Genomic DNA, 20,668 nt, shown 5'->3' on the forward strand with positions numbered 1-20,668 from the left:
AGAAATATGATATTCCAATAAAGTACAAACTTAAGTCTGGAGGTATAAACTTCAGAATTGGTGGAAATCTCAAAATTGTTTGATACATCGAGCTTGCCAGACCGCTGAAAAGACGAAAATCGTAAAAAAATTGATCATTTTGTTTTAAATATTGAATACGTTTTCAATTAAAGTTGTAATTTGCTGTAATATAACTTAGATATGTTATAATTTAAGTATTATATAAAAAATAATTTAGATAAGACATTTCCGGAGCAAAAATAAAAACGAGTAAATATTGTAGACAGAACTGATTGAAATAAAAATAGATACAAGTTAGCTTTATTCCAATGTTCCACAAAGGGAATCTATCATAATCAACGTTAAGAAACTACTTAACTAATTAATTATTATCATTTTTCGTTATCAGCTTGTCTTATATAATTAATTTTTAGAATATTTAATTAATATTGTTGAATAATAAATTATAGGTAATATTAAAAGCCTTGAAAATAAGATCAATGTAATACAAATATTTAAAAGCTATAATTGATTGTCAAGATTTAGAATTTAAAGAAGATTATGCATAAATTTTCAGCCCAACTTTCAGGCGCAAACACAAAAACCGTAAATCTATCCAAGTCGAATCAGTGAGATCCATCTCGATGAGCATCACTTTGGAGAGAAAGCTAATCAGATCAGGCTCAAAATGTACTTGTTAGCCAGTCGTAATATACTAGTAGCTATTAACTTCTGAGGTCTGAGGTCAAAGAGATTGTTTTATCAGTCCATAATCAAGCTTGTTCCGACTTATGGAGTGCAAGTGTGGGGTTGTACTAAGTCATAAAACCTAGCCGTAATTAATTTTGTACCAAAATAAAGTTATCAGAGATTAATATTGATTGAAAATACCAAACCCAATAAATGATCAGAAACAAATTGTGTCTCTAATCAGTAACTTCAAAAAGGAACGAGATAATGAAGACCTCCTCTTAACAGTAAAATGCGTTAGAGAGGAAGTTTTTATGGGAATAATTGCTGTTGCGCTCTCAAAAAATGAAGAACGATATGAATGAATGAATGAAGAATGAATGTCAATAATTCATTAAAGAGAAACCGTTTACATGTCAAGCAGAGATGAGTCACCATAACCTATTGGCTCTATTTGCAATCAAAATTATGAAATGTATAAAAAAAAGTGTATATTTTTTTGATATTGTGTTCTTTTATTTATATAGGCATGATTTAATACCTCTTTTTGAGGGAAAACTGTAAATATGGAGAGTATTCTTAGAGAACTTAGAAACAGGCCGCCTTTGTAAGGGATGAAAAGATGTAGCTCTTTGTACACTGTTACGAGATGTAGGTTCTTAATTATGTCACATTAAAAAAGATTTCTTATTTAATTTTGAAATGAATTTAATGAAAAGATCCCAGTGGTGAATCGGCAACATCTATAATTAAGGAATGTCATGGAAAACATAAATTAAATTTTGAAAATACCATGTTGGAGAGTATGCCCCGTACAAATAAAAAGTATTTATATATTTGTTTATAATTAAGAGTGCACTAGGTGTATCTAATAAAAGATGTTAAATTTATATTTACACATATATCAAATTTCATCGGAAATTTCGCGATGGTTATATGGTTGAAATACCCATTTCACTCTGCCATTAAGCTTTATTTATTGTTGTGTACCATTGAAGTACCAGCTGAAGCGAATAAAAGAATTGTTGCATCTATTTTTTTTCAGTTTTTCTGCAGCAAAACAACTACTGAATTGAAAATTGGGGTGAACACACAATAGGTCTTATCAGAAAGTTTATGTATGATTAGAGCTGTGTGAATACAATGAATCTTTCAAGAGTGAGAAGCATTTCCTTCATTCCGTTAAATCGATACAATCAAGGCCTTTAGAAAACGTAGAATAAATATCATGTACACCAAAAGCTCAAAAAAAAAACAAATGATATTGAACTGGTTAGAACTAGTTGAGAAAGCTATTTGGTCTTGTATGATGCAAATATCGGGTTACACTAAGTCATCAAAGCAACTAGTAATGCAACGCTACCAAACAAAAGTTTTTCAATTAACGATTTCAATTATGAGCAGTGATGACGATTTGGAAGCTCATTCTGAACGAAGCTATTCTTGAAGTACGAATTAATATGGAAAATGGTTGCTACAACAGGCAAAAATTCGATAAAGTGAATTTACAAAAGATTTTATAAAATGAAGTTGCTTTTAGACAGATTCGTGACATAGAAAAAACCTTTAATAAAAGCTTTGCAGAAGTAATTAAAGTTATTAGTTTAATTTAGATAATCGGAAATATACCCATCCATTGTGTAGTACGAAATCTGATTCTAGGTATTCGAATAATTACTCCAAGTCTGCTGGAATAAGACACGGACTGGTGCTACGTGGTCTTGAGCAAAACAGATCCATTTTGTCGAAGAGCAAAAGAATCAGGCTGAAAAAAAATTGTTCTAATGAGTTTTCCAAAAATACCGTGTGAATACAATGAATCTTTCAAGAATGAGAAGCATTTCCTTTGTTCCGTTAAACTGATACAATCACGGCGAATCGTTGATAAAACCTTTAGAAAATGCGGAACGTGTTCAATCTGTTAGTGATGATCCGAACCTTCCAATTCAAGAGTAGGTAAGTAACATAAATATGCATACTAGATCATTACATCATATTTTGCACAAAGACCTGAAGCCACCTCATTACAAAATTCAATTGGTACAAAACGTAAAGCTTCAGTAGCAGCTAAAAGACAATGCTAACGTACACATTTGAAAGCAATAAAATTTGTTTCACTAAAACCACTGTAATTTGTTTTATCATAGTTGAAATGGAAACTGATAATGACGTACCACACTAGAGATTTATTAAAGGGTATTCTAGTTTAGAAATTTCAAAAAAATCGATTTTTTATATATTCGAATGATTTGGTGAAAAGAATTGTTATATACTTAATTTATATAATTTGAGACTAAAAATGTAGTTATCTAAGTATTTAACGAAATCTAAATCATCGAGAGCAATGCAATATTTAGAAAATAAAATTAGCAATAAATGTTTCCTTTGTGAATGGTACATGTTCAGAGAAATCGAGAAAATTGGTTTGTTTGTTTAGTATGATTGATGGTTACACATCCACTAAATATACTGCTTCACTTAATACCTTCGTCATTAATAAATTATAGAATGCTGTAAAACTGTTGCATAATAGCTTCAAGCACGCAATAATTGATTCTTTTATTTGACCTTCGATGTTTTTTTTCTCTCATTTCCTTCCACCGAAACCCATTCAAGCATAGATAATATTTATTTGCGAGAAAAAATCGAACGCAGCTCTATAGGAATGTTTAAATTTGGGAATACTGCTGTCTATATTGGTTAAGGAATTTGAACCGTCATAGTCCAGGTGATATTACGAATAATATAGTTTATATTAACATTCGCCTATGTTTGAGGAGGTTCAGAGGTTTGAATTTATGTTTGGATGAGATGTCATTAACAGCCAAGCAACTATCTTAATCTAGTGGTCCTAAATATCACAGTATGTATCACTGAAGTAAGCCTCCAGTGCAACTAAGAAAAATAACATTATTCATTAAAATACCGTCCTTTAAGGAAGATACATTCAAATTGGTAAGCTTTCTATCGAGATATTTTATGCGATTTTGTGATTTTTCGGATCTATTTTGTGAGATTTCTAGATTAACTTTTTTACTCAGTTCGTCGGCACCAACTTCAAACTGATCAGTTGGTAGTAGTTAAAATAATATTGTAAATAGATAAATAGGTTTAGGTAGGTATTAAGCTAAATTGTGTGCATATAGTAGAACATAAAATACGTGTAGTAAGTAGGTTAAATAAGTTTTTTAACCGGGTTGGTGGTGCAGTGATAAAGGCGATAGGACGGTCCTCCAACTATTGCGATAGCCGCGGGTTCGAATCCTGCTGGGGTATGGTCGTAAATTTATGTTTGTGATTGAAATAAAATTTGTGATTGTTCTAGGCAAGAGTGTAAAATCCGACAAGGAAAATGATCCCAGTCACGCCAGTAAACAAGCTGGGTAATGTCTTCTGGGATGATTTTTAAAGTTGGTCACTCGCCAGTCGGTAGGCTTAATGCTGAGGACCGTGGTTCGGAGCCCACGTTAAACTTTAGATCCAGTCCAGATAAATCCATAAAAATAAGTCTTTTGTTTCCTTTTATTTAGTTATTGCGATTATTTTGTACATATTTTATTTTAAAACGTTTTTTTTTTGTGATAAAAATCTAAATTTGATTATTTTTTACTTTTTAGTGAGTTCCTTATTTATTTTATGAAGTCGATTCAATTTTTTTGTTAAAATATTTTATTTTTCTCTTATTAGTGTTAGATATTTACTCAATAAATTACGCACTTATTTGATTAAGTATTACAATAGATAGCCCAACTAAAAATACAGCCTGTATGAGGAAAAATAGGAATAAAGAAACAATGATCGATAATAAGGAAAGTTGCAGGCCCTGGGGTCCGCTATCTAATCTAGGTGATTTGATACATGTTCCAATCAAACTAGAACAAAAAAATTTGCCGCCCTGTTGGGAATCGAACCCGTGACCTCCGCGCCCGTATGAGCTTAACGTTCTAATCATTATACCATAGAAACAGTTGCCTTCAATGTTTCTATCACTTCTCATATGATATGCTTAGCGATTAAATAACACACTGAATGCTTTTAAACTGAACTATTTTCGATTTTTTTATCACGTCAGTTCAGCAATAACATTATATATATACAGCCGAATACAGAATGAAGTAGATTAAACATGAGCTGCTCAGATACTTTTTAAACCAGAAATCGTAAACGTGCTATTTTTTCAACCAAATTAAGAACATATTGAAACCTTCTCCAGTTCGTTATTATTTTTTGTTGTCAACCTAATATCTCTAGATATATCTTTTCTAATGCCCCATATATTATCATATTTCGTTTTACTTGAATTTTGAATCCTTAATTTTAGCACCGTTGTCAGCTTCAATTCTATTTCTCTCACACATTCTATAGCTATAAAAGTCATAGTATTATCTGCGAACTTTCTGACTTTAGGTATCCCAATAATTACTCTAAATTTGCTGGAATAAGACGAACTGGTGCTACGTGGTCTTGAGCACGACAGATCAATTTCGTCGAAGACCAAAACAACCACACTGAAAAAAAATGTGTTCTAATGAGTGTTCCAAAAATACTTTTGTCCCCGAAAATAAATACTGAGGTTTTTAATTTGTGTTATTTCTGGCCTTTCACCACTGTTTTTAAACCTGGCTTCACAGATCGCAGGATGTTTGTATTTATTTAACGAATCAATGAGTTTAGAAATATTCAGTTATACTGAATTCATGACTGATACAATAATAAAACATTTAGGTACATATAAGTACCAGTAGGTGGATGTAAAATACAGGAAAACTGAAAATTAAGGATAATTTAGTTTTCTTTAGATTTGAGATTAACATATTCTTAGTATATAAATATAAGAAAAATATAAAATAAATATCCAACCACAGTCGAAAATAAATAGTTGAAATCTATATTAGTTCTTTAAAGGGCTTGAGAATATATATATATATATATATATATATATATATATATATATATATATATATATATATATATATATATATTACATCTGTGGGATTATTACACTTTTTAACATTAAAATAGGTTATATAATGCGAAAGATAAACAGAAATACAATAAGATCAGAAGCAGTTTTTCAGAAAGGTCCAGAAAGCAGTTTTAATTTAGATGGAACATATAGGACAAATAGAAAAATATATGAATTATTACGAGTAATTTGGTAAATCTTTGAAACGGCTGATAAATATCTAACTATATGACAATTTATTCTTTCATGCTTTTATTAATTATTTTAGTTTTTTACTTTATAGGCCTAACTATGAAGAAGTCACTAGGTCATTTAAAGAATATAAATACATTACTGTAATACAATTGCCATATTGTAAAAAATAAGGCAGCTAATTGTGCTCGTTTTTGTTTTAATTAATGTACAATTATGTATTACTTCATTTGATTAATATTTATGTTTATGTTTATAACATAAAAGCAAATAAAATATATATATATATATATATATATATATATATATATATATATATATATATATATATATACACTATCTAGATCACTATTTATTTTTCAGAAATAGGACCAAAACAAATAGTTAAGCTGCGAATATATTTTGATTGTTTTTCAAAGTACTCGCCACGATGATCGATATACTTTTGCATACGCTTAAACCAATTTTCAAAGCATTTATTCCATTCCGAGTGAGGTATCTTCAAAACATGATTTTTGAAAGCTTCAATAGCTTCTTCGGGCGATGAAAATCGTTGACCACGCAGTTTATTCTTCATGGATGGGAACAAAAAGAAGTCATTGGGTGCCAAATCAGGGCTGAACGACGGATGGCCCAATAATTAGATGTTTTGAGTGCTCAAATAGTTTCTTGTTTGAGCCGATGTGTGATAGCTCGAATTGTCATGTGAAGAACAATCCGATATCTCTTGTTTGTGTTCCTAATTTCACCGAAGACTTCTGGCAAACAAATGGTTGTGTACCAATCAGAATTTTACTTTTTACTTTTTAGATACTAACTTTTTAGATAGATAAGAAAAATTATACAGGTACTAATAGAAGAAAATTGCAAGAAATATACTCATCAAAATTATTCGACCAGGAAATGTGACATCGATCCACAGTTATGAATAAAACAAGAACTAAAAATAAAACGTAAATATAGTATCCAATTAATATACAATATATTTTACTTAGATATAAAATTTTTAGTGAAGTAGATTGCTAATTGTTAGTTAGGAACTCTATTTTATAGATGGTGTAGAAAAGAGTTCAATAAAAATATAATAAAAAATTCCTACACTAAAAATTACTGTGACTGTATAATTTACTGTAGTTTAAGTCCTTCAATAATATATGCATTTGATGTAGTATAACACACGGTCTGAACAGTTTCGGGCCTAACACATACACGGCGCTAGTTTTAATGCATTCACCGCTTTTTCAGTTAGTACTAATCTTTAAAATTTCAAATTATTAAAAATTTCATGATTATGAGTAAAATAAGTTTGTGAGTTCTTATGGATCAACAATAATTCCGTGTTGTAATATAACACTTCTTCGTGATTGGAAAAAATACCGCGTTCAAACGAAGCAATAGCTTGAAAATTGTTTTAAGTACTCTGCTTCATCAGAAACAACAACAGAACGTTGGTTTTCTGACTTCGTAGAGATACCGATGATGCAGAACGCAGTGGACGACCAAATGTGGTGATAACACCAGAAAACATTAAAACATTCACAACGTCATTCTGAATGATCGAAAAGTGAGGATGCATGAGTTAGTTAACATTTGATTATGAGAAAGCTTCAAATCTTCTTCAAAATGTTCAAAGTTGAGTGCCGCGTTTGCTCACTTTTGACCAAAAACAAGAACATGTTGATGACTCTGAGCAATGTTTGGCCATGTTTAACCGTAACAAACAGGAAATTTTGCGTCGATATGTGACAATGAAATAAACCTGGATCAGGTACTTCACTCTGGAATCAAAACGATCGTCATTTGAGTGGATAGCAAATGGTGACAGGCCTATTTTGAGGCAAAAGATCAATTCTTCTATAAAAGTGGTTTTGAAATGTTAGAGCGGCGCTGGAATAATTGTGTGGCTCTTGATGGAGATTACATTAATGAATAAACTTAATTTTTAACAAAAAAAAAACACGCTTTCTTTGTTATGCTTGGGACTTTTCAGCTCATATGTTATAATATTAAATTAAATTATATTTGATAACATTATTTTTGCTCCATTATTTTTTATTTACATTAGAATTTTGTTATATCCCAAAGCGAAAATATACAAAAAATTGATATGACAACATTCCGGCGTTGTAGCCTCATACATTCTTATGACGTGAGTTTTTTCCAACCATGTTTTTCAGCTAGTACCAAACAGACCCTGGGATATGAGAGAGCCTAGGCTTGTCATATTTCAGCGACCTACCGCGAATGGAAAGTAGGTGGTAAGTGGATTTGTGCTGTAATAAGCCAAGGGAGAACCTTACGCTGAGCATATTCGTGAAGCTTTTTACGAATGGGATGTCTGAGTCGTGAGGTCGTCGAAAGGGGTGTTCACGTTCCTTATAAACCAGGGAACAACGCGCGAACATTTTTGGATTAGAATACTTGAAGTAGTACAGGGGGCGTACTTATAGACCTAGGCTCCATCGAGGTAGAGTGAGCGAACCAGGATTTTACACAGCGCTGCTCTCTGTGGGATTGAGTTTTTTTCTGCAAAGTGGAAATAGGATTCTGTACACGCCACTGCCTGTGTTGATGACGTGAGCTTGGATGGAAGCACAATATTGGTACCAGGGCATTATCTTGTGGTGTATCCACATAAATGGGCTTCAAACCTGAATATTTGTCGCAATTTATTTTATGGTGACTCTCAGAAATGTAGGACTTGAGAATCTGGCTTAACTGATAAGTTGGGTTTAATGATACAAAAAAAAATAGAAATAAAAATCTATACACTTCTCATTAATATGAATAAATCAATTTATATCTCTACAGAACTGAAAATATGGCGTCCTCTGTTGTTGAGTGTTACGATAGTCGCAGGTTCGAATGTTGTTGGGGCATGGTCGTAAATTTATGTTTGTGCTTGTTTAGTATTTGTGATTATCTCAGGCAGGAGTGTAAAATCCGACAAGGAAAATGATCCCAGTCGCACCAGTAAACAGGCTGGGCAAGACCGGAGGTCTTCTGGGATGATTCCAAAGTTGGTCATTCGCCAGTCGGTAGTCGTAATGCTGAGAACCGTGGTTTGGAGCCCACATTAAAATGTAGATCCAGTCCGAATGGTAAAAAGGAGACTTTAAAATATAAAAAAACGAAAATAATAAAATATGATTTCCCAAAATTTAGAATTAAGGGTTTCTTAATAAATTTGTCATATCAACAGCTGAGTGAAAGTATATAGGTGAAAAGTATTCCACTGTTAATTCTGCAGTTTTCAAAAATCCATATTATTACAGGTTATAATGTTACCAAACCCTATTAAATATACTAAATATACATGATTAGATTAATATTTACCCCATTTTCCTCATTATATCAATTTATTATCTAAACGAGTCGACCAAATTAAAACAATTCACCCCATACACTAACCCGATTGCTTGTCAAATCGATCGCATGTGGCACGAGGGTCAATAAACACAAAGAAACACTTACCGTTTTCGTCGTTGTATCCCCATTCCAATGGCATTCTGAAATTAAAAATAAAACGCATCAATACAAGTTGGCCGCCGCTCAAAAAAATGTATATTTCTGTGACAATCTTGATCGGTCAGTGGATTATTATTATCTCGTTTTTATTCTGTCTTTTTGATCTGTTTCTATTTCGGAGTTGGATCGACATGGTTACAGCATATGTAGTAACACTGGTGTTGTGTTCGAATTCCCATAAATGAAGGTTTGAACGGGTTTATCAATTAATTGGATCAAAAACATATGTGATGTTAACAATGCAACTTTCAATTAATGGAAAATAAAGCGTTTGAATGACGTAAATATGTTGAAATATATATAGAATCGTGTGTTGAAATTGCCTCATATTCAGTAATACAGAAGTATTAATAGAACATTTTGATAACATAACCGTAAATGTATTATTATGGATCTCACTCTTTAGTTAAACTAAAAATAAAATCAGAGCCCTTTTGTAAGACTTATGTTAAAAAGGAAATCAAATAGGTTGAATCGATAGACGACTGAAGTTTGTGAATAAATGAATCACCTAAATGTGTGACGTCAAAACGTCGTAATGTTGCCGTATCAACGCTGAGCTTTAGTTCAGGTTGGTTTTGACATACAACAAAATTCCAATATAAATAACATAATTGAACAAAAAAGGTTAACAAATATAATTGATTTTAATATTATAATACATCTAAAAGCTACAGTTAATTATACAGCCACAATAGTTTATAGGTTAGAGTTATAACCTTTTATCACTATTGATTTCAAGAATTTTGCAGATATATGACAACAGGACGACTTTGACAGACCCATTTTTCAATGCCAAATTTCAATGAAAATATTGTCTTATTCTAAAATGAATTTACAGGCAATTGCGACAGGCAATACATTAAACATCTTGATGACGTACGTACAAGGAAACCTTGAATAGACTATATATAACGTACTATATTCACAGAGTAAATTGAGATTTAACTTTTGAGAAATGTCTGTCAATGTTCAATATCTAGATGACACTATAATCACCTTGTCTATTTATTTTATTAGTTTGTTTCGAGCACCCGCGAAGGCATCTGGTTTGTTCATTACATGTCTATTGTGGGTTTGTTGTTTATATGTTTTGAGCCCATTTTATGTGAGCAGAGCATAAAGAAGAATACGTATAACTTGTTTTACGTTCTTGAAAGTATAATAAAAATTAGTTTGTATAAACACAATACATCTACAGAAGTACTCTATAAAGAGATAAGAGTACAGAGAGTTTTCAGAAAACTTTCAGAACCCGGAGTATGAACCCAAAATATGTTTAATTTGAAAATTGTCAAGGTAAATGTAACTACACTACAAGATTTTTATCGCAAAGTTATCAACCTTTGAATAGTGCCCAATTTTATTGCTTCTTTTAAAAAATGCTTATTAAAGTAGCATCATTTATTTTAAGGCTACTTAACTAATATGGTTGATATCTATTAAAATGCATTCAGTCAAAAATATACAGCCCTCAACAATTCTGTTAAGAAAAATAAATTTAATACACATTTTATTTAAAATCAATTATGACTAATTTTGTAGACCACCAAGATGACATTAAATTTAGAGAGGCAAGACATTATCTGATGGTCCACTTAGCAACTCCGTCAATATTGTTTTATTATACCGTTTGTAGGTTTTTAATCACCTTTATTTTATTTTTAAATTCTGCCATGTGAATAATGCCACAGTAATTTTAAGAGATATATGTTTAAAAATGTAAATTTTAAACATTTCCGTTGTATAATGCATAAGGTTTTCAGGATAAATTTTACACGTATTTTGATAAGATGTATGGTATATTTTTGGATGAAAGACATTAATAGAGAAATATTAGGACTTTGTTTTCAATACATATACATATGTATATATAACTCTGTGGTGTTATCTACATATATTTATAAATGTATAGTCTGATTATAATTATATTTATTTAATATGCGATCTAATGTTTCGATATATACTTTTTTGTGTTAAATGCCATTTAAGTATTAGATTTTTTTTTATCACTTTTAGTTTTTTATTTCCATTTTATTGGTCAATAAAATGTGATGTCAGGGTGTGGTCACGTGATAACATGATGTCACTTTTTTAAAATCATTCAAATGGTTTCACAGCGAAATCTGTTCTCTACAAGTGCCTATAATAGAATTTTAAACCAACCAATTAAACTACTCGAATGTCGATCATGATATGCAACAGAATGGTAATATCTTGATATTGGACGTTTTCCAGACACCTATTGAGTTGTGTCCCTATTACTCCATGACTATATCTCATCCTAACCTCTGTGAGTTAATTTATGTTAAAAACTTGATTGTTCAACTTTTTTGACAGACATTCGTATCAACACTAACATCAGACGATAAGAAACTTCAAGAAGTCAACAATTTTTCATGTAATTCAGTTTCGATTTTCGGTATTACTTAATAACGTGTTTTAATAATATTAATTTAGTTAATATGTTAACATGAACTGCGTTTAGTTATTAGTAAATCAAATTAGAAATTTATTACATTATTGGTTTGATAAGATCAGTTATACAATTCATACGTAATTTCCAAAAGAGCCGGTTTGGTGGCGCAGTGGTAAAGGCGATAGGATGGTCCACCTACTGTTGCGATAGTCGCGGGTTCGAATCTTGCTGGGGAATAGTCGTAAATTTATGTTTGTGATTGTTTAATATTTGTGATTGTCCTAGGCAAGAGTGAAAAATCAACAAAGACAAGGAAAAATGATCCCAGTCACGCCGGCAACCTGGCTGGGGTAATACCGGATGTCCTCTGGAATGATTTCTAAGTTGGTCTCTCGCCAGTCGGTAGGTTTAGTGCCGAGGACCGTGGTTCAGAGCCCACGTTAAACTGTAGGACCGGTCCAGATAAACCCCTAGTTGGTAAAAGGAGACTTTAAAATATATATAAGAAAAAATATTCCAAAAGAGATTGAAAAGACAGGAGAAAATGTATTGTGTGCGAAATAATAATAGGTGAGTTATTACTATATTAGATTGTATAAATAAGTATGTGAAAAGTGAAATTGCTTTACCAGTGTTTGTATGTATTCATGGTAATTTCCTTTCCTTAAAAAAATCACTTTCTAGAGTGAGTCAATTATCGACCCATTTTTGCACTTCCTAAGGATACGAAACTCGACTCCGATTCTACTTAAGAATCGAGTCTTTTCTTAAATTAATAGATTTGTTGGAATCGACCTTCAATTCCTGAAATCGATCAAGAATCGATTCGATTTTATGGTTAAGTGACTAGTTTCAAGTCTTACATACGATCATAACAAACCTTGCGATAAAAAACCATACAAATATAAATTTATGTATTGGCTGATATTTATTTATACTAAATATAATTTCTTCTCAATATATTTATTAAAATTACATCTAGCGCCGTGTGGATTTATTTCAAAAAAATTAACCATGGAATCTAATGTCCAGTGTCATCAATGTGGAAAGCAACTGAAATATAATAATGGTACGACCAGTTTAATTAAACATCTCGAGAATGCACACAAAATTGAATTAAGTGCTGCAATTCAAAATCACACTAGAATAACGAGTAAGAAAGACAGTGACGATGAAATAATGACAGTTTCACAACCTAAACAAGTAAATATATTTAATTATATTAATAACCTTCAAATGTATACTTTTATCCTTGTCATTTTCTTTACTTATATTTGGATATCAGTAATTTTTTTTATATAATTTAATACTTAATTTAAGTTATTTTTTCTATCATTATGTACTTACAGCGTCACTTATCAGAAGCATCTAATCTATAATAAATAATAAATAAAGAAATATAATTGTTCTTAATTATTTCAGTGCTTTATTTAATAAATTTGAATTATTCATTCATAGCGCGATTCAATAAATAAATTAATTATCGATTGCGATCGATTAATCGATTCTTGGAATCGAAACATATAAAAATAAAATCGGAATCGATTCTTCAAGAAATCTTTCCATCTCTGTTCCTCAGCATTTCGAAATCGTGTGCCAATATGTCTCAATTTGAACAAATGGTAAACAAAGGGCACTATGTCGGAGTGCTCTAGGTGATCCAGAACTTCCCATTTTGAGCTGCAATAATGTATTTTTCGCAATTTTTACAAGGTGAAACCCTAAACTTATTAGAGGATTACTTTGTGTCATATCATGATGATGTGTTGTGAACAGTTCCATTCGGATTTGGAAGCTCGTATTACACTATAATGCACTTGCTGGTACCGATATGTATAGTTCTCCTAACTTTTTTCTATTGCATGTAAACATCCGGAAACAGTTGATCTTCAAATGACAGCTTGTCTGATAGTTCTCTGACAACTTGAGCAGGATTTTCGTACAATAACTCTTGCAATTCATTATATTCCAACCTTTTTGGTTCTCCAGGGCGTTATTTGTCAGTGACATTAGAATATGGATATACCGGAGCAGCATTGCCATAAGTTCTTAAAAGTTATCAGTTGCTTCGGTAGCAGACTTTTTTAAATAAACAACAGAAGGAGGAACAAAAAAGAGTGAACATGGAAAATGCAATTTAGCGAATGTCACGACTAGTATTTATATACTCTGAATAACTAATGATAGATAATTATAAGTGGTAAATTGTTATTTTATGTAGATATATGTCAAAACCTACATTTCGTATATTCACCAATAGATGTCGCTGATTAAAATACCTGCTAACGCCTATAATAATTAGAGACAATATAAATGTATGTCATAAAATCGAATCAAGAATTTTATCGATAACGTTTACACAAAACAAAACACGATTTGCCGAAGGCAGTCGCACAGCTAAATCCTTTTATGATTTTTCTAATCTGACTCTGTTAATCTGACCGACTTTATCGTGGCTGTCGTACTAATCTAGACGTTCGTTATTTTTTCGGGTTAAACAATTGAATTTGGCATTTTTTAAAGCTTAAATTGGAAGCTTGATAGATCGATAGATGTTATAAATATTTATGTACGCGTAATTATGGTAACTAGTATGCGAATGATTGGTGCGTTGTTTACAAATAAAACTACATAAAGTTAATTATATTATCGATATTGATACCGACTGGCGAGTGACCAACTTAGAAATCGTCCCAGAAGACATCCGGTCTTACCCAGCCTGGTTACGGACGTGACTGGGATCATTTTCCTTGTCGGAATTTACACTCTTACCTAGGACTATCACAAATATTAAACAATCACAGACATAGATTTACGACCATACCCCAGCAGGATTCGAATCCGCGACTATCGCGACAGTAGATGGACCGTCCTATCGTCTTTAACGCTGCGTCAACTAAGCCGACTAAATAGACTATTAAGTTGATATTTAATAATATTATAAAACTAGCATAACAAAGAATAAGATCTATAAAGAAGAATAGACATAAACTCAACAATAGTGCTTGAAATAATAATAGTACCAATTATTATTTTCACTAGTGTTTATGAATGATTCCTAAAGTTACTTTTTCCGGTAATCAATTCTATTTTCAGATATAAGACTCTAGTCACTCGTAAAACGGCATATTAAAGCTAGCGTGCGATTAGGCCTTCCAGAAGACATAACCGCTCTCATCACGTCCTACCTATCAGATAGATCTTTCCAGGTCAAGATCAGGAAAACACTTTCCAGTCGAAAACAATTCGACGCTGGCGTACCACAAGGTTCCCCGCTGGCCCCAGCCTTATTTAACCTCTTTATTTCAGAACTGCTGAGAAAATAGCAAATTGACGTCCCGTTTAACGCTGACGACAATGCTTTCTTAACGGCCACCAGGTTCGAGGTTACAATTCAAGAACGTTTACAGAAGCAGCTCCATCATGCGGTCAAGTGGTTCAAATTCTGGAGGTTGCAAATCAATCGCCTGAAAACCCAGGCCATCATTTTCCATAAGAAGCGTTACGCACTGCGCATCTCGCAACTTAGAATCGACACCGCAACGATTCCATGGCTGGATAACGTCACGTACCTAGGTCTTCACTTCGACCGGCGGTTCGGTTGGCATTCCCAAATCCAGAAAGCAATCCAAAAAGGTTCGGGGATAGCAAACCTGCTATCTTCTCTGATATGCCCTTCTAGCAGACTTCCCATCTCCATCCTTCAAAATAAGCTCCTCAGGAGAATATTAAACGCTCCATGGTTTGACAGAAATAATCAAATTCATAGGGAAGCTGACACTCCAGAAATCAAGCACTTCATATCTCAATCATTCCATAAACAACAACTCAGCTCAAGTTCTTCTGAAAACGCGCTTGTTCGCGAGCTTGTCGATATGCTGGGAGCTTAGCACTGCATCACCGCTAACCTCCCCCTTTTCCAGGCTGAAACGACCTCATCCGTCGCTGCAGTCATAACATTTGCCTCCACACGACAGTATCCAGTCGTGTGTTAACTCAAGTTCGCGAATCAAGAGTCGCGGGGTTCTCGTGCCCAATAACGGCTGCCCGATCAGCGGGTGCCATATCCCCAAATTTAATACAGCAGCAGCAGCGATCCACAGGGGTCAACTGCGAGGCGGTTTTGATTTAGTGTATTAATAAGCCCAGAGGCATTCCTACATAACCCGGTCCAACTTGTCACTCCAGGGCAAGTCTCCGCGACCGGGTTTGTATCTACCGACTGGTTTTAGGCCAGAACAGAAAAAAACAAAAAAATATTGAAGATATAATAATTTTTAAGAGTTTTTCATTAGAGGCAGGACCTGAAGCGTGCCAGAGCGTGTCAGTTCATGACGGTGAAAAGCTACACCGTTAAAATTTGGAGGTTATTGTAATTATTGTCGGGCGAATCACCATGAAACAGTGTTACAGCGTCGACTACCGTGTGTAATTCATTAAATTGTCATCAGTATTATTACGTAATATTTATTGTGTAGAAAATGTTCCTTGTTGAGTTCAATATTCTTCGTTTGCTGAATTAATTTAATTTGGTTCATTAAACAAGCAAATAATAGCTGTATATTGTACAACATCGATATTAATTTTCATATTAATGGCTATGTAAATAGATAAAATTATCAAATGTTGGACAAAAACTACAAGAAGCAGTCAACAAGATCCACAAATGGATTAGGCCCTGTAAAATACAGCTTAGTACCTCGAAATCTATCAATGTCAATTATGCGTTGAGACAAAAAGACGGAAACCTAATTATATCCTTTGAGGGATGCTCTATTTCTCACGCAGAGGTAGGTGTATGATGGTAAATTATGTTAAATTGAAATCTGAACAGTTCTGATTAGTCCGAAGATAATCCCAACTTGACATAAAATTAAAGAGATTGATTTCTCAGTAAATATGTTCTCTAGTGAAAGTAATCTATTTACCAAAATATTAACCCGTCTAGTAATCCAATGCTGATAAACAAAATTCTTCGGTTATTTATCAATGATCGTCGCTACGTAATCAATGATGCAGTTCTTCATCGAATCCCGAAATGAAATAAATGCACGAGGTTATGCAATAGTTTGCTGTGAACATTAAAGGTTACTAAATCACAGCAACCTGGTAGGAACAAAAGCGCTAGAGAACGAACAGGATATCACAAGAATGAAGCCTACTAGATGTATAAATATTACTATTGATTTTTGCTTTAGAAGTTAGTATAATGTAGTTTTTATTTGGGAAATATATACTGATATATCCCACAATTATCTTGCTTATGAATTGATCCAACCGCAAAATAAAAGTTCTAATAATTTATAGTATAATTAAGACTGTCCTAAGGGTGTCTAAATAAACGGGTAAAACAAGAGATCCATTGTTCCTACTTGTGAACATATCTTGAAGTAGTCACTGTTGGATGTAAGTCTTACGATGTTGATGTAAATGGCCTCTAGTTAACTTGAGAAGAAGTCGTCATCTAACGTGATATATTATTACCAATTTTTGTGGACTATATTGAAAAAAAAAAACTAAAGTATTATGTTGGAAATTATATTATTATTGGGAAATATTTCGACTTTTCCTCAAGCAATACTTATTTAAACATTAACGTGGCGTGTGAAAGGAAACTATCAATAAAAAGGTCTAGATAAAAAGACAGTGTCATTTCTTTACTGAGTTAAAAGTTCTTGCACTTTAAGAAGAAATCAAGGATATTTCAGAAGGTAATTTTTGTCATATCTTGTTGTTACACCTTGTTGAAAAGGGAAGAATGCAGTGTATACCCAATGAAACATTACATGGTTTTCGTCTCGGATATTATGAATTATTGCTAAAGTCGATGAAATGTTTAAATATATCGAAGTATGCAGACATGTTGCTATATGACAGATTGCATATCTAAATATCGACAAAAAAATCATTCTGAAACACTTGTCTAAGATTCATTTGTTCCATCATCTGCAAGTCTTTCTTGATGAGGTAAACTTGGATTCAGAAAAGGCTTATAGATCTTAAAATTACTAAAGTGAGAAAATTATGGTTTTGTCGGAAAAGTGGCAAAAATTAGCTTTAAAAAATGTGAAAATTCCCTAACGCATTACATTAATTGAATTAATTTATTGGAATTCATAACGTACTCTACTATCATAATATATAATATTTGAAATCATTTGAACTATTTAAATTACTACTACTACTACTTAATTATTAAGGGCGTTACCCTAGTCTAGAAAAACGGAAATATAATTTTTTTTATATTCTCAAAGCTTAACCCTCTACGAATATGCTCTAAGAATCATTTTCGGACAAACAACTATAGTTTTAGTGACGCGGCTTCTAAAAACGAAATTTCAAACGCGTTTTTCCAGACGGTTGACATGACATCTCAAGTTCTACTGAACCAATTTACTTGAAATTTTTTCTATATATCCTTCGAGCATCACGTTAGACAAAAAGCAAAACACATTAAAACCAAAATAAAACAACTGTATTGGTTTGTCGAAAGATACTCTCAACTTGATCTAAAATCAAAGAGGTTGATCTACAATACAATTTTAAAGCCAATTTGGACCTATGGGGTGCAAATATGGGGTTGCACTAAAAATTCAAATCAGTTAGTCATACACCGCTGTCAAAACAAGGTTCTTCGATTGATTACCAATGCCTATCGCTATGTAACCAATGAAGAACTGCACGATGACCTGGAAAGTTGTGCAGGATTTCGCCTTGAAACACGAAAGAAGATTATTAAATCATACTAACGTGGAAGCAATACAACTGCTGGACAGCGCGCAGGATGTCAGGAGATTGAAACGAACAAAACCATACGAACTTGTGTAAACATTTAGTGTTTAATATAACATGTTAACAATTAATAAATAATTATAATTTTATAATTGAGGAATACATACTGATGTATTTTCTCGCACTCGTCTTGCTTGTTAATTAATCCAAGTACTAATGAAATGTAATAATAAATTAATTGTAGATTAAGATTGTACTAAGCGTATCTAATAAAGATGTTATAAAAAAAATATATATCCTTCGATCATATTAAAGTAAAACAAAAAGTTAAACAACATTTATTTCGGAAAATTATGGTAGTTTGAAAAAAGACAATTTTTTACCATTTTGTTCACATTATCGATTCAGTTCAGTAGAACTGGAGATATCACGTCAATGGTCTCAAAAATTGTAGTTTCGAGAAAACGCGTTTAATATTTCCGAAAATAACAACAATTTTGTAAAATCTTAAAAATCTATTCTTAAAAATATTTGAATATACAAATATATCGATTTTTTTTATCCCTAAACCAGAATATCCCTTTAATCATTTAAAATCAATAACCTAATTGATGATATTACGGAAACTCATAATGTATACTATTTAAAGTTATGTGAACTGTTTATATTATTAATAAAGTTATTGTGATAATCAGAAACGATGAAATAAAGATAAGAGTTAGTATTAGCATCAATCAATCTACGAATATCGAAATGCGAAGCACATGCATAAACTAAAAAGAAACTTACAACTGAAGTCCATTTGTTTTGATAAACACGCGGTCCTTCTGTCGAGTAACTCTGAGCTGCAATAAAATCCGTTTGTTGTTCATGGTAAACTGCGACTAGATCGGTTCGGTGCAAATCAGAAGCTTTTAACGTCGGTTTCGACAGATTCCGAAAAAAAAAGAGAATCGACGATCGGCAAGATAAAACGACAATTAAGAGTTTAACGGATTTCGATCGAATTATGATAAAAAGGATCTAGTTTTTTTGCGGCGACAGGAATAATGCTGCTGCTACTGCGGTCGGGGAACACGAGACCCGCTGTCTTTTTGTTGTTCGATATAACGCGTAAATAATTCAGTGTGATGGGGAAGTGAATTGGGTTATGGGTATGTGTAAACAACGAACATACTAAGAACTATTATTTTCTGTTAAATCATCGACAAATCGGTTGAAAAACTTGCCGATTTGATTCAAAATCTACGCAACCAATTCAAATTACCAACGAACGAAGATATATACAAAGCATATTGATGTTTATTGCGATTTATTTCATTTAATTTTCATTCATATTCATTTCATATTTATTATATATATATATATATATATATATATATATATATATATATATATATATATAATATATATATAACAAAACAAAACATAAATATATAAAAAAACCCTTTTAGGCCACCATGAATTCACCACGAAGCACAAGCACACCAAGTACAAGCCACAGCAAGTATAAAGGTTGGCAACGCCGGTGGACACCATGCAGTTCCAGGCGATAAAAGACCATCACGACGAAGTCTCGTTCTCTTTTCTTTTCTCCATCCCCTTGTAATAGTACCACTTCCACAGCGCTACCGTACTTCCCTCTACCTAACCTAATATCCTGTCAATTCTCCCGTCGACCACATGTATAATTTATCGCAACTCAAGCTGTAAGGTCCCAAAAAGTAGAATGAAAGTGATCAACCGCTAGCCATTCGAAATATGAAACATTCAAGCTTTGAAAAGACCCCTAGTTTATGGACTTCCGGCACATGCATCATAGCTGAAGGTGTAAAGGCCACCAATATATGACCAATGGAGGAATACAGTTGCTTTCAATTGAAAATGGTCTACTGGAATTTGGATAGAAACTTGCAGTTCAGGGCGAATGGCCACCAAATGCGGATTGCAGTAGCTTAGTTCCTTAACCGTAGACTATGCAATCTGGAGTCATCAAACTTTGGAAGAATATTTCATAGACGGGTACTACATACATTTTGATAGATACAGTGCCATTTCGAAGATCTTTAAAGGCACACCGGTGGACGAAGATACTGGATATGCTCAAACATAATTTTACAATAACTATAAGTTGTCCAGAT

General features: G+C 32.6%; 1 protein-coding gene across 2 annotated transcripts in view; it reads right to left on the reverse strand.

Moving 5' to 3' along the window:
- Positions 1 to 20,668, reverse strand: part of CAH1 (Carbonic anhydrase 1) — an 87,829-nt gene that overhangs the window by 20,889 nt on the left and 46,272 nt on the right. Inside the window, exons 1-2 of one of the 2 annotated variants that reach the window (XM_076416661.1) lie at positions 19,317 to 19,414; positions 9,323 to 9,357 (exon numbers count right to left, since the gene is read on the reverse strand). In XM_076416661.1, coding sequence (XP_076272776.1) covers positions 9,323 to 9,357; positions 19,317 to 19,399 — 118 coding nt within the window. In that variant the 5' untranslated portion in view covers positions 19,400 to 19,414. Of the gene's footprint in view, positions 1 to 9,322; positions 9,358 to 19,316; positions 19,415 to 20,668 lie in introns of those variants that run through there. The other variant, XM_076416662.1, reaches the window with a different exon arrangement.

The sequence above is a fragment of the Rhynchophorus ferrugineus genome, unplaced genomic scaffold (genome assembly GCF_030347505.1).
Source record: "Rhynchophorus ferrugineus isolate W39M unplaced genomic scaffold, kcgeb_rfMv2 rfM10, whole genome shotgun sequence".
Classification (NCBI taxonomy): Eukaryota; Metazoa; Arthropoda; class Insecta; order Coleoptera; family Curculionidae; genus Rhynchophorus; species Rhynchophorus ferrugineus.